The following is a 14,485-nucleotide window of genomic DNA, read 5'->3' as shown; positions in this document are numbered from 1 at the left end:
CTGTGGGATAAATAATTTCCTCTCTCCTCTGGCTGTCTTGTTATAATTATTGTCATAATTAATTATCTATTCCAAGCTGGGTTTAAACCATGGCAGGGTCTCCCCAAAACAGCTTACCCACAGCAAAGTGCAATTCTTGGGGTGTGGCCACATATGGAGGTTGCTCATCACAGAGACTTTAGCTCCAGGGCTTCTCCTCTACCTTGGATTGGGACACAAGCCCAAGGGAGTGGTAAATATTTCAAAACTTCTCCCTGACTCCAGCCAAACCTCACCACAGGCTCTCACTGGGGGCATTGGGACAAATTGGTGATGGCCCAAGGGAGAGACTGGAGGGGAGGTGGAGACCAGGTGTGGAAGAGAGGTGGAATGCCCATGGCATGGGATGCTCTGCATCACCTCGTGCCTCCAGCAGCCGCAGGGAGGTTTCGTGTGGATTCTCTGTGCCAATGAGGAGATCCTGGGCTGGGGAGCTCTGTGTGCCCCCGCCCTCCCCACGAGCCTGCAGAGCCCATTCCTGCAGCAACACGCCCTGGAAAGAGGCCAAGGAATTCTGTACCTGGGTCCCCTTATCTGCATCAGCAGCACAGAGCACAGAGTCACGGCCGGGAAGCGGAGTCTGCCGGAGTTCAGCCGTGCCCGGCGGCTCCTTGGCACAGGGATTGGCGCTGCTGCCGTGCCAGGGCAGTGACTCCTCCTGTTTGTGTGCCAGAAAAATAATCCTATTTATGTAACTCCACGTGAAGCATTCCAGGGCATGAATATTCACCTCTTTCTGCAAATAGGAAGCTCTGTTACCTGTAGGGTTTAACTCTCAGCTCAGCTCCTGCCTTGTGGCTGCTGGTGGCTCTTTTTGACAGGAGAAGGCTTTATTTTACTCAGTGAGCACCTTTTGTATGGGAATTTTTCCCCTCTGTGATAGAACAAACTGTGCTTTTCCTGGCATTAATATCCCATGTTTCCTTTGTCTTTCTAGGCAGTGGACCCATCCAGCTGTGGCAATTCCTGCTGGAACTGCTCACTGACAAGTCCTGTCAATCCTTCATCAGCTGGACGGGCGATGGCTGGGAATTCAAACTTTCAGACCCAGACGAGGTAAAGTGCCCTGGAATTAAATGCTCAACCCAAATTCCTCAGAAATATTGGGGTGGATAAGCCTCTCTTCCTCCCTTTGGGCAGCCACTTTGTTCTGGTCTTGGGTATGTCATGAGGAACCAAGGAATCAGAGTCCAACTGAAAGTTTGTTGAAAATTGGGACGCAGTCACCCTTTGGAAGCAGAGTTTGTGCCCAAAGTTGGTGGGAAGTAGCTGGAACACCTTAGGAAGAGGAGCAGTGGCAAAGCTCTTCAGATAGGCTGGGTACAGGTGAGGGCTGACTGTCCCCTGCTTTGGGAAGCAGGTAGGACCTTTGTCCCCTCCCCTGACTGGAAGGTCGGGGTTGGTTTCTCCTGCCAAATACCAGTGACAGAACAAGAGGAAGTGGCCTCAAGTTGCACTAGGGGAGGTTCAGGTTGGATATTAGGGAACATTTCTTCATGGAAAGGCCTGTCCTGCCCTGGCACAGCTGCCCATGGGGTCCCCACCCTGGAGGGATTTAAAAGCTCTGTGGATGTGGCACTTGGGTAGGTGGATCAGTGCTGGGCAAAAGTTGGACTCCATGATCTTAGAGGCCTTTTCCAACCTAAATAATTCCATGAGTGACTGGAGCCTGCCTAAGTGCAGAAGTGACTGGCACTGGGCTATTGGGTGTTGGTGTCAGTTTAGAACTGGCAGAAGGTGTTGTCATTATAGTGCAAGAGTTTATATTGTCTTTACATTGCAAGGGTTCCACATTGCCAGAGTTTCGTACCTCCTTGATGTTTCTCGTAGGCAGTTCCTCTAGTCACTGACTCCTTGTCCTCACAGTACCCAACTGGCTCCAGCTCCCCTCAACCAACCAATCCACTCTTTTATAACACTCTTCTTACTGGCTACAGCTGCGGCCTGTTAACATCAGGCCTGCTCCTAATCCTTAATAATTAACCCAGCTGCAACTCTTTAGGGGATAAGATTACTTTCTATACTACCTGTATTTACTTATGTTCTATCCCCTACAAGAAGGCGGAGGAGGAACCTTGGGAAAGGGGTGAAGGACTTGGGATATGAGGAAATATCTGAGGTGGATACGAGGATCTATCTGAGGTAGCACACGAAATTACCCAGATAAATCCTCATGGGGTGCTCTGCCATGTTCTGCCACTGCACAGAGGTTGGTTTTCCCAAGCATCAATTCTTAATGGTGAGGAATTCTGTGGAAATCCTCCCCATTACTGCTGGGAAGGGAACATCCCCACAGCCAGGCTGACCTTTCCTCCCTGTCCTGCTGCTTGCAGGTGGCCCGGCGATGGGGCAAGAGGAAAAACAAGCCCAAGATGAACTACGAGAAGCTGAGCCGCGGGCTGCGCTATTACTACGACAAGAACATCATCCACAAGACGGCGGGGAAGCGCTACGTGTACCGCTTCGTGTGCGACCTGCAGAGCCTGCTGGGCTACACCCCCGAGGAGCTGCACGCCATGCTCGACGTCAAACCCGACGCTGATGAGTGACAGGGACATGGGCACGGCGCTGTTCCCACAGGGACGGCCCGCGGGACTTGTTTGGCGGTTCTGTTTTTATTGATTTTCGCTGTTCTTCTGCTCGTTTTTTTCCAAGGGCCGCTCAGATTCGAGGCTTTGAGGATGTCGGGGGAGAGGGGGGAGGAAGAGGAAAACTTTAGGGAAGGATGGGCTTTTTGTTGATTTCCTGAAAGTTTCAAGACAGGCTTTTCTGGGGGAAAATTCTGAGTTTTGAGAAAGCCAGGAAAATGTAGCTCACTTAAAAAAACCAACAATCCCCTCCCCACCCTTGGCTGTTTAGAAAAAAATTGCGATGGAATGGATCCCTTTGGTCGCTCACACACAAACTGACAGGTCAGGAATGACAATATTCCTGAGGATTTGAGGAATTTTAAACTTTTTTCTTTTGGAAAACCAAAATGGATGAATATTCTTGCTTTGGGGAAGGGCAATATAGGAAAAGACCGAGAACTGTTGTTCTTGTTCCATCACCTTTCTGTCCATTGTCCTCTTTTCTACAAGAGAGAATTTTTCCTAGGAGGGATCAAGACTTTTTTTATTTTTTTTAAAGTTTTATTTTATTAAATTTTGTGCCAGTATTTTTTTTTTTTCTAAATAGTCTTAAGCTCTAAGATGGTCTCAGTATTGCAATATTGTGTGTGTTTGTTTCTGTTCTGCCAGCAGAGAGTTTTATCCCAGGGATGAAAAAGAGAAAAAGAGGAATTAGTTTATGTAGACCCCACTGGAGAATTGAAATGCTGGGACTGGGATGGGAAGGAAAATGAACTCCAAAGTGGCTCCTGTTGATGCTGGCTGGGGGTGCCACTCCTGTTTCCAGCCCCACATGCTGTGCTGATAATGCTGGTTGAAATCCCTGCTTTTTTTTTAATGTCTGGCTGCACAAATCCTCTCAAAATTTCCATAGAAAATGTCTTTTGGTATTTTCCAAATCACTTCTTTTGCTCAAGGAACACTTTGGTGCTTACAGACATTTTTTTATTTGGGAGGGGGAAAGGGGAGAAATTCCCATGTTTTCAATGTGGTAAATGGAAAATATGCAAGTTAATTGAGGGGAAAAATCAGGAAAAAGTTCAAAACCCAAAGGGAAATGCTTTTTCCTTCCTGTTTCAAGCAGCTCTGTCTTTATGGCCATGTGTGGGCACAGCAGAAAGGAAATTGTCCCTGCAAATGGGCTCGTTGTGGCTCCTGGGCTGCTGCTGTCAGGGTGAGGGTGGCATGGGGCACGATGTCACCAGGGGTGGCTGTGGGACCAGGCCAGGGCAGCTGCTCCCTCTGGCCCCCAGACCCTTCCTGCAGCTGGTTCTCTCTGGAGGGGTCACTCCTGCTGTCCCTGATGCTCTGGGCAGGCTGAGGACAAGGTCCCACCACCCTCGGGGGCAATGGTGGGACCTGGAGGGTCAGAGGCTGTTCCCATATCCCAGTACAATCCCAAAGCTGATCCCTGCAGATTTGGCCTCCCAAGGGAATCTTTCACCCTCCCTGGGCATTTGCATTTAAAGGCAGCATTTTGTACTTTACCAAAATCCCTCTCTGAGTGTCTTGGGCCACAGAGCTCATTCCAGAGGCACTGGGACAGCTCTGGGAGTCGGGGTCAGAGCTTTTCCAGAGAAGCTGAGGAGGGATTCCTGCCCGATCCCAAAGGATAGGGTGGCAGGACAGGAATCTGTGTAAAATACCCAGAATATTCAGGCACAACCCCCCCTCACAGAGGCAGAGCTGGAGGGGAGCCCAACCCCAAAGTGATGCCCAGACGTGCTGGGCTCTCCTTGGCCTCTGGGGCAGGGGGGACCCAGCACCTCTGTATCCTAAAAATGGGCATTTTAGGGAAAATCAGCCCCAGAACTGCTGTGTCCTCACAAAAGGTGGAGTTGGAGGGAAATGGGGAGGCCAGGAGGGAGTTCCTGCCAGGGGATGGAAGCAGAGGGGGCCCAGGAAGGGAGGGTGTCACACTCAGGTGCTGTGGGTTGTCTGAAGGAAAGGTGGGATGGAAGGAAAGGAGGGAAGAGGGGATGGAGGAAGGTGAAGGGAGCCCCGAAGGAGGAAAGGGACTCTGCCCACTGAGAATGGAACTCAGGCTCACCTCCTTGGGCAGGCAGGGAGGAGGAGGATGGAGGCAGCCTGGCCAAGCTGGAGGGAGGAAAGGAACAGTGGAATATCACGGATGCGACCCCAGAGGTGAGGATCTATGACAGGTCCAGCCTGAGCCACAGCTGGGCAGCTGGACAGGGAGCAGGAGAGCTGTGAGGGCACAGAGGGCACAGGGAGGAGCTGGCAAAGAGCATCCCAGCAGCAATCAGAGGGGTTTGGGATGTTCAGGGCTGCTGCAAAGTGCCCTGAGCTGATCCATCATGGGCCACTTCAATGCCCCTTGCAGCCTTAGAAAGGGACTCCCAGACATCCCAGCTCCTGCCCCTGGCCTGGGCCATGCCCCAGGACATCCCTCCTGCTTTGCTTGGATGCTCCAGCTGAAAAAAAAAAGGAATGGGATAAAATTTCCCTCCAAGAGGAGGAATTGCAGGTTTGGCTACAGCCCCACACCCCTGCCAGGCTAAATCCCTCCCCCACTGTGCTTATTCAGAGGTTTCCAAGCTGGGCCTGGGTGTTCCCAGTGATTTTGGGGAGGTGGTTAAAGGTAGGGAAGGGTGAGCCAGGGGAAGCAGCTCTGGATTTTTGGAAGAAACCTCTGTCTGGAGTTTCCCCATCATTTCTCCAGCCCTTTGCCCTCCCAGCTCACAGCCTGTGAACAGTCCCAGACACATCAGCTCCATCATTTCCTATTTTCCTTTGCTTTATTCCTGTTCTAGAGGCCATCCCAGAGATGGGTGCTGTTTATACACTGGAAATGTGCAGATTTCTCTTTTGTTTCTTTTGCTTTGGTTCCTTTTTCCTTCTGCTTTTCACTGCTGGCCTTTGGTGAGGGCTGTGCTGAGCAGGAATAGCTCAACCCAAACCCTCTGAACTCCTTCAAGCCCGTGAAAATTTGGTTAATTCCCATCTGCTGGCCCAGAAGGATGGATCTGAGAGGGATGATGGAGATCTGCCAGGGCTGGGTCTCCCCCTGTGCTGTTTCCTCCCCACAGGAGTGAATTTCCCCCTTGCAGACACTATTGGAAACGGGGTCATTTTGTCTTGGTTTGGAATGTCTCAGGTGCTTTGGGTGAGATTTTGGGATATTTTCTGTGTCCTGCTCATTCTCTGCTGTTTCCACGTGGGTTGGTGTTCACCTGAGCCTTGCAAACAGCTTTGGGGGCCTTGACAGTTGATATTTGGGAACTCAAAAGAAAGGGAAAAACCCCAATAATGATAATCCCACCCCAATAATGACAAAAGCCACAAGCACTTTCCTGCTGCCAGTCCCTCTCCATCTCCATGTGGTAACCCTTGGACTCTGGGCTGTGTCCAAGTGGAGATCCATGCCATTCCCACACTCCCACCATCCCCATCCAGATGGGATCCTTCAGGGAAGAAATAACAGAACAGGGCAACAAATAAAGAGTAATGTAAAATTTCACTTTCTCCTGTCTTCCCAAAGCAACACCTCCTCCAAAAAATGGTCCCAGAAAGCAGCAGTACATCCAGATGCTGCAGGAAACATCTCCACTTTCTGAGTTTTGGGTTTTTGGAGGGGTTTTCTCCGAGGTTTTAGGATTCAATTGCTGGTTCCTTGTGAAAGCTGGGATGCCTTGGTGTACTCTGCTCCCTGGTAGGGTCTGTGTAACACCCAGGAGCTGTTGTCTACATTCCAAAGAGGTTTAAATAAAGGATAAATCTATGTATACATATATGTTATAATGGAATATCTCCAGGAATTAACTGCCTCAGTAAAAAAAAAAAAAAAACAAAAAAATCCAAAAATAAGGAAATTTTTTTTTGTTTTCTTTTGGTTTTACACATTTTTTTAAGCTGATAAACTTAAAAGAAGTTAAAAAAAAAAAGAGATTGTTATATTGTGCTGTTCGACTATTTTCCAACGTGTATTTTCATATAATTTATATTTTTTAAAAGTGGGAAAAAAAAGTTTAAAAGTGAGATTTAAAAAAAAAAAAACAAAAAACAAGGAAAAAGCAGGTGCTTTTTTAAAAAACCTGAGCTGAGGTAGCTTAGAGATGTAGCGATGTGTGTGTGTGTCCGTGTGTTGTGTCTGGTCCTGTTTGGTTTTTTTTAAAGGATTCAAAAAAAATAAAATCCCTCCTCCATTGAATTCCTAGAGAAGGAGGGGATTGGTTTTGTTTTAATTGCTGATGCTGGCACATCATTTTGCTGGAGAGTTTTTTATATATTGTAGCCTTATTTCATATCGTATTTTAAACCATGTGAAATTAAAAGAAGAATAATTCCTAACCCTCGGTGTCCATGTGATTATTCATTGCCTTTCCTCTTTAGATTTGAGGCAGAAAGTGGGAAAACAAAAAAATGTAGAAAATCCAGCAATTTCTCTGTTTTCCCCACGATTGAAGTTGGGGTTTTATGGGAAAGAAGGGCCTGGCTGACATCGTGGTGGGGTGATGCTCCCCACGCTCCCTCTCACTTTGGGATCATGGATCCACACCCCAGGCTCCCCAAACCCTCTTTGATCCTAAACCCTCACTGGGAGCGTGGGGTATCTGTGGTTCACCAGTCCAAATGAGCTTTGAGAGGGGAATTTCCCTCAGCAGGATCTCGGGTGATGGGTGTGGCCACCCCTGCAGGTCTGTTCCAGACTGCAATGCAAGATGTTTTCAATTACCATGTGTATGGCAGATAACCTTTGTCAAGTGGGCAGTTTGCCTTATCTCTCTCTTTGAGTGACCACAATCACTCCTCCCTTGGGAGGGGACATCTGCTGATAACAGACTATTGAATGTCACTGCATGGCTGATAAGAACTACAGCATCCCATTGGGAGATGTGAGCCCAGAGGGAGGAGCCAAGCATTGCTACCCAGATACAATCCAGAGGTTCTGAGACACCAGCACGGCTTTCTCCACTGGATTCCCCAGAGGAACAGCAGCTGCCTCTCCTTGCACTGGATCTTCAGAGGGAGAATACATCCTTCTCTACAGGATCCCTGCTCCAGCAGAACCACCCCTGACACTGCAGGAGGGCTGAGCCACAATTCCAGTGGGACTGCTGCCAACACCCTGACCCACAGGGTGTCAGGTTGGGCTCTGACTCTGTCAGTGTTGTTCTAGAGTACTGCATTGTTTATTTTATCCTTTTATTTTCTTCCCTAGTAAAGAACTGTTATTTCCTGCTCCCATATTTTAGCCTGAGAGCCCCTTAATTTCAAATTTATAGCAATTCAGAGGGGTGGGGAGGGTTTACATTCTCTGTTTCAGGGGAGGCTCCTGCCTACTTAGCAGACTCCTGTCTTTCCAAACCAAGACAAGGTCCCATGGCCACCAGCAGGAATTTGTGCTGGGAATTCTCTTTCCTCCTGGAGACCTCGGGCTGGGGCCCATGGGGAGGAGAAATCCACCTTGGTCCTCTCCATGTCCTTCACCACTGTGCTTCAGATCCTGGTAATAAAGCACCTTTGGATCCATTATGGAATATCCTGGGTTGGAATGGTATCTTGGGTTTGGAGTTTTCCTGTTCTGTTTTGGTGTGCAGCTTTTAGCTTTATATTCAGTGTTACTGGGATCTTCTCACAAGGTGGTGGAGACAAAACAATCCCATTCCAGCTGGAGACTCGAGGACAATCCCTTCAAACTTCCGGCCCAAAGCATAAACAACATGAGAAGAGGAAGGCGGGCAAGCAAGCAAGGAAGAGGAAACTTCATCATCTGAAGCTGTTAATTGGGCAGTAAACTCCTGTATGCAAATGGACTAAAATCTATAACAATGGGAGATCTTGTGACCAAGAACTCTCTTGCTCCCATCTTGGAGCCATCTGGACAGAGCCAGGACTGTGGCTCTGGTGGTGCCTGGATGGTCTCTGAAAGCACCTCAATAAAAATCCACTTTATTCCTCTGAACTCCATCCAGCCTCTGCTCCAGCTCCCTAAGGCATCAGGAAGGAGTCATAAAGACTCCAACTCCCAAGCCTGCACAGGAGTTGGGATGGTTTCCCAGGGAATTTTGTGCTGGCTCTGGTGTTTCCTTGTCCTCATCGAGTAAGGAGGAAAACAGTGCTGTGCCCAGCTGGATTGGAGCCTGAGCCTCTGGAAGTGGTGATTAATGAATCCAGCATCTGGGGACATCCGTGGGCCAGGAGCTGATGCTGATCCATAAAATTCTGCGTGAAGGGAAGTTCCCAAGGCACACCTGTGACGCTGGATTGGCTGAGTCAGCAGGGCTGGGGTCAGAGCATTGCTCAGGAATGTGACACTGGAACAGTCACCACAACCAGAGGAACAGCAGACAAGGCACGGGGGGATGCGGATGCAGGATAAGGAACTCTCTCCATTTATAACAACAGGGAACAACACCCTGCGGTACGCAAGGATGGGGAATCCTGATGGTCCTCACGGCAGCCGGGGCACTCCCGAGCCGATCCCCGAGCTCGGAGAGGATGGAGCCGAAGCGGGGACAGCCCCGGGCCAGCCCCCAGCCCGCTCCATCCATCCATCCATCCATCCATCCATCCATCCATCCATCATCCATCCATCCCCGCAGCGCGGAGCTCCGGGTGGGACTCGCTGGTCCCGGCGCGGCTTCTCCATCGCAGCGGGAGCGCCGGGGCTCCTGCTCGGCTGTCCCGGGAAAATCAACATCCAGCGGCTCCTTTCGCCTCCTTTCGGCTCCTTTCTGCTCCTTTGTGCTCCTTTCTGCTTCTTTCCTTTCCGGAGGCTCTACTGGGGGAGCAGCCAAGCCCCAGAGGGGTGAAGGTGCCGCAGCTCTCGGGTTTTTCCCTCCTTGCAGAACCCGGGGACGCCGCAGGTTCCTCTCCCCGCAGCTCGAATCCCGCATTCCGCAGGGATTTCAGCCTGAGGAGCGTTCCTGCTAAAAGCACCCATTAAAAGCGCCCATTAACGGCCCCGCGTTAATTATTAACCCCATTAACCGTGCCTTGCTCCCCCAGAGGAAGCCCGGGGGGCACACGGAGCAAATGTCCCTCCCGATGTCCCTGCCCTGTCCCCACCTCTCGTTTCCCCAAGGTCCCCATGCCACCAGCGGCTGCAGTGAGATTTGGGATGGGTATGTGGAGACTGGGAGGGAACCGCAGCTTTTCCCATGGAAAAAAACATCACAGCCACAGCTCTGATATCCCAAAATCCATCCATCCCCTTTGCAGCATCCTGCAACCAGGCTTCTAATAAAAACCATGGGAATTTGAAATCATAGAATGTAATATTATAGATAAACATTATATAAATTACATAATAAAAACATGGGTATTTGGAATCATAGAATATAATATTATAGATAAATATTATATAAAGTATATAATAAAAACATGGGAATTTGAAATCATAGAATATAATATTATAGATAAATATTATATAAAGTATATAATAAAACATGGGAATTTGAAATCATAGAATATAATATTATAGATAAATATATGAATTATATAAAAAAAAACCATGGGAATTAGGAATCATAGAATATAATGATGATATGTGATTCTGTGATATCCTATAATATTATATCCTATAATATTATAGCATATCACAGAATCACAAGTTTGGAAGAGACCTTCAAGATATAACTATTCATAGAATATAATTATAGAATATAGAATATAGAATATAGAATAGAATAGAATAGAATAGAATAGAATAGAACAGAATAGAATAGAACTATTCAGGTTGCAATTCAGGCTGCTCCAAGACCTTTGAGTCCAATCATTTTGTGGAATCATGCAATGATTGAGCTTCATGATAGAATTGAGCTGGAGGAAGGGGTTTGCTGGGAGTGATGTCTTTCCCAGTCTGTGTGAGGAATTGCACCTGGAGGAGGATTTTTCTGGTCTGTTGGCTGCTGTGAGGCTGCTCAGGTGTGGGATTGAACAGAGCCAGAGCAAGCAGAAGGGTTTTCCCAGACTCCAGCATATGATTGTCCAGGGATGCACACATGCAACAGTGCAGGGGAGCAGGAGGCAGCGTCTCCTGAGGGATCCCTGTGAGATGGAGAGGATTTCTGGGCTGGAATCCTGAGCTGCTGCTCCAGGGGGAGACCAGTGAGAAAAAGTGACATCTTCAGGTTGGTGTCTTGAAATGAGACATTGAAACTGGTGTTTGAGGGACACTGAGATGGAAACAGGAACAGGAATTGCTGAAGGCTGAAGTGAGCGAAGGGCTCTGGAAATCCCTGAGATCCTGGGGAGGTGGAAGGAGGCAATGGAAGAGGAGGGGGATGAATTTAAGGGGACCAAGCAGAGGGATGCAGAGGGAGAGGGGGGAGAAGAAGGATGGGGTGCTGAGCAGCAGGGGATGAGCTTGGCTCCTTCCTGGGTGATGATTTCTGGGTGATCTTCATGATCCCTCCCAAGCCAAACCATCCTGTGATTCCCTGTGGTGTGAGCACACCCCTGGACACATCCTGCTGCTGGATCTGGGAACAACAAGCGCATCACAGCAGGCAATGAGATTTGGGCTGCTGGGAACCACTGGGACACCTTTGGTGCTCATTCCCCCTCCAGAATGGAGATTTAGGGCTGCTGGGAGGCACTGGGACAGATTTGGGGCTGCTGGAAGACACTGGGACACCTTTGGCACCCACTCCTTGTCCATAATGGAGATTTGGGGCTGCTGGGAGGCACTGGGACACCTTTGGTGCTCATTCCCTCTCCAGAATGGAGATTTAGGGCTGCTGGGATGTACTGGGACACTTTTGGTGCCCATTCTCCCTCCCAAACGGAGATTTGGGCTGCTGGGAGGCACTGGAACACCTCTAGTGCCCATTCCCCCTGCTGAATGTAGATTTAGGGCTGCTAGGAGGCACTGGGAGGCACTGGGACACCTGTAGTGCCCATTCCCCCTCTAGAACTGAGATTTGGGGCTGCTGAGAGGCACTGGGACACTTTAGGTACCCATTCCCCCTCCCAAATGCAGATTCAGGACTGCTGGGAGGCACTGGGACACCTTTGGAGCCCATTTCCCCTCCAGAACTGAGATTTGGGGCTGCTGGGAGGCACCGGGACATCTTTAGGGCTGCTGCTTTAGTGCTGGGAGGCACTGGGACAGATTTGGGGCTGCTGGAAGGCACTGGGACACTTTTGGTGCCCATTCCCCCTCCCAAACGGAGATTTGGGGCTGCTAGGAGGCACTGGGACACCTTTGGTGCTCGTTCCCCCTCCAGAATGGAGATTTAGGGCTGCTGGGATGTACTGGGACACTTTTGGTGCCCATTCCCCCTCCCAAACACAGATTCAGGGCTGCTTGGAGGCACTGGGACACTTTTGGTGCCCGTTCCCCTGCCGGGCTGGCCGTGCTGCCGTGGGATGCCGGGGTTGCCTGTCGCAGTCAGCACTTTCCGCTGTTTGCTTTCCTCCCCCGGCTCCCTCCCGCCGAGCCCCGGCCTCTGAACCTCGTCCAACAGCAACTTCGGGCTCTTCCAGCGCCTTTCCCCGCTGCCGGCAGCGCGGCCGTCCCCTGGCCCGGCTTGAAAGGCGCTCCCACAATGGGCCTTTGTGCCAGGCTGCTCCCGAGGGCAGCAATTCGAGACTGAGGGACACGGACAAACAGCCTGAGCCGGAGGGCATGGTGGGCAGCTCGGGCCAGGGCTGCTGCCCCGAATTCTGCATTCCTGGGGAAGGGATGCTCCCCAAAATGTGGCATTCCCGGAAAGAGGATGGTTCCCGAGTTCATGGGATGCTCCCCAGGATGCTGCATCCCTGGGGTAGGGATGATTCCCAAAGTGTGGCATCCCTGGAAAGAAGATTGTTCACAAGAGTTTCTGGGATGCTCCCTAGAATTTTGCACCCCTGGGGAAGGGAAGCTCCCCAAACTGTGTCATCCCTGGGAACCCAAGAATCAATGGGATGCTCCCCAGGATGCTGCATCCCTGGGGAAGGGATGCTCCCCAAAATGTGGCATCCCTGGAAAGAGAATGGTTCCCAAGAGTCCTGGGGATGCTCCCCAGGATGCTGCACGCCTGGGGTAGGGATGATCCCCAGGATGCTGCATCCCTGCAGAAAATGGTCCCCAAAGTGCTCACCAATAATTCCTGCCCAGGAGGGTTCCCCAGAATTCCCCATCCATCAAAGAACGATGGATGCTTCCTAAAATTCTGCATCCTTGGGGTAGGGGTACTCCCCAGAATGCTGCATCCCTGGGGTGAGAATGCTCCCCAAAGGTTTGCATCCCTGGGGTCAGGATACTGTCACAGCCGATGTATCCCTGGGCAAGGACACTCCCCAAAATCCCGCATCTCTGGGCTTGGGATACTCCCCAAAATCCTGCACCCATCAAAGAAGGATGCTCCCTAAAACCTTCATCCCTGGAGTGAGGGTACTCCCCAAAATTCTGCATCCCTGGGGTAGGGTTGCTTCCTGAGATGTTGCACCCCTGGGTGAGAATACTCCCCAAAATTCTGTATCCCTGGGGTGAGGATGCTCCCCAGATGCTGCATCCCCCTCGTGCCTTCAGCATCATTTTGGGAAGGAAGGAGAACACTCCCAGCCTGGTCACGCTGAACTGAGCTCATCTTTTCCTTCAGGCAGGGCTATCTTTCCATGGGGTAAATTTCCCAATTTCCCATTCCCTGAGCTTGTCTCGCCCTTGATGGACCCAGCAGAGCCTCTCCCTCCTCCTCCATGCTCATTCCTCGACTGCCTCCCCACACCCCCCTCTCCTCCATCCCTTCTCCATCCCAACCTCCCCTCCCTCCTGCGGGGCTCCTCCCGGCACGGTGGGAAAGGCCCGGCAGGAGCGGTGCCGTGGATTTCAGCCCCCATTCATGACATTTCCCAGCTGGAAAGATCGAGGAGAAGGCAGAGCCATTGGCCTTGGCCGGGGCAGACCACCGAGGTGCCCAGCACAGACCTGCAGCGAGCCCCCAGCTCCCAGCCCAGATCCAGGGCTGGAATGGAGCTGGGACAGGCTGGGAATGCTGGAGGGGAGAGCAGAGCCTGCTCAGCCCCAGCCCTGCCAGAGAAGGGTTTGTTTTGGACCAGGGAATCATCCTCTGCAAGAAAAAAAAGAAAACTAAAATTGCCCACATTGAGATTTTTCTTTGGGGTTTTTATGTTTTTCCCTTTCCCTGTCCTGGTTGTTCCTGCAAAATTCCCATCTCTGTCCTCCTGCTGGGGGCTCTGCTCCAGGGGGAGAATCCTCTGCTGAATGAACCCAGAAAGCCAAACAGGGGATCTGGCAGCAGGAAAAGGCTTTGCTCCCTGTCTGAGGGGCACGAGGAGCTGGCAGGGATCCCCCAGTGCAGGTCTGGGATTCAGGATCTGTGACTTGGGGAGCTCTTGGCAAGTTTGGCCTCTTTCACCATCTTTGCCTCAGTTTCCCCAAGTGCAATCCCAGATCCCAAACCTTCCCAACCTGCCTGAAACACTGGGGTGAACATTGGGGTCCCTGTTTGGGACTGGGATGGGGTGGGATGGGATGGGAGGGGAGGGGTGGGATGGAACAGGATGGAATAGCTGCTCCTTCCAGCCCCACCACCACTTTGATGTTTCATTTTTCCAATCCCCTGAATCCTCAGCCAGGATCTAGCCAGCACAGCAGAATAAACCCATTCCCCCATTGCTGCCACCTTTCCCCACCTCTATCCCAGACATTTCCCAGGAAAGTGGGATGGAGGACACTGGGGATGGTATTTGGGGTTTCCCTGGAGACACCACACCCCAAACCTGGGAGCTGGGACCATCAGGATCCTGTGGGAAGCCTGGTGGGATGCCCTGCCCAGAGAGCTCACGGTTTGAGCTGTGAGCAGCCCTTGCAAGGGGTTCTGTGTTCCCAAACACCTCCCAAAGCTTCCCTAGGAACATGGGGA

General features: G+C 50.8%; 1 protein-coding gene across 1 annotated transcript in view; it reads left to right on the top strand.

Moving 5' to 3' along the window:
* Positions 1-3,826, top strand: part of ETS1 (ETS proto-oncogene 1, transcription factor) — a 45,889-nt gene extending 42,063 nt beyond the window's left edge. Inside the window, exons 7-8 of the mRNA XM_054292903.1 lie at positions 977-1,095; positions 2,373-3,826. Of these exons, the coding sequence (XP_054148878.1) occupies positions 977-1,095; positions 2,373-2,588 (335 nt within the window). The 3' untranslated portion in view covers positions 2,589-3,826. The remainder of the gene's footprint in view (positions 1-976; positions 1,096-2,372) is intronic.
* Positions 3,827-14,485: the final 10,659 nt, after the last annotated feature.

This window comes from Melozone crissalis, unplaced genomic scaffold, assembly GCF_028551555.1.
Source record: "Melozone crissalis strain CALT ecotype California unplaced genomic scaffold, PUWL_Pcris_2 ptg000120l_1, whole genome shotgun sequence".
NCBI classification, from domain to species: domain Eukaryota; kingdom Metazoa; phylum Chordata; class Aves; order Passeriformes; family Passerellidae; genus Melozone; species Melozone crissalis.
The sequence above is the reverse complement of the archived record's forward strand: the minus strand, read 5'-3'. Positions and strand labels throughout refer to the sequence as shown.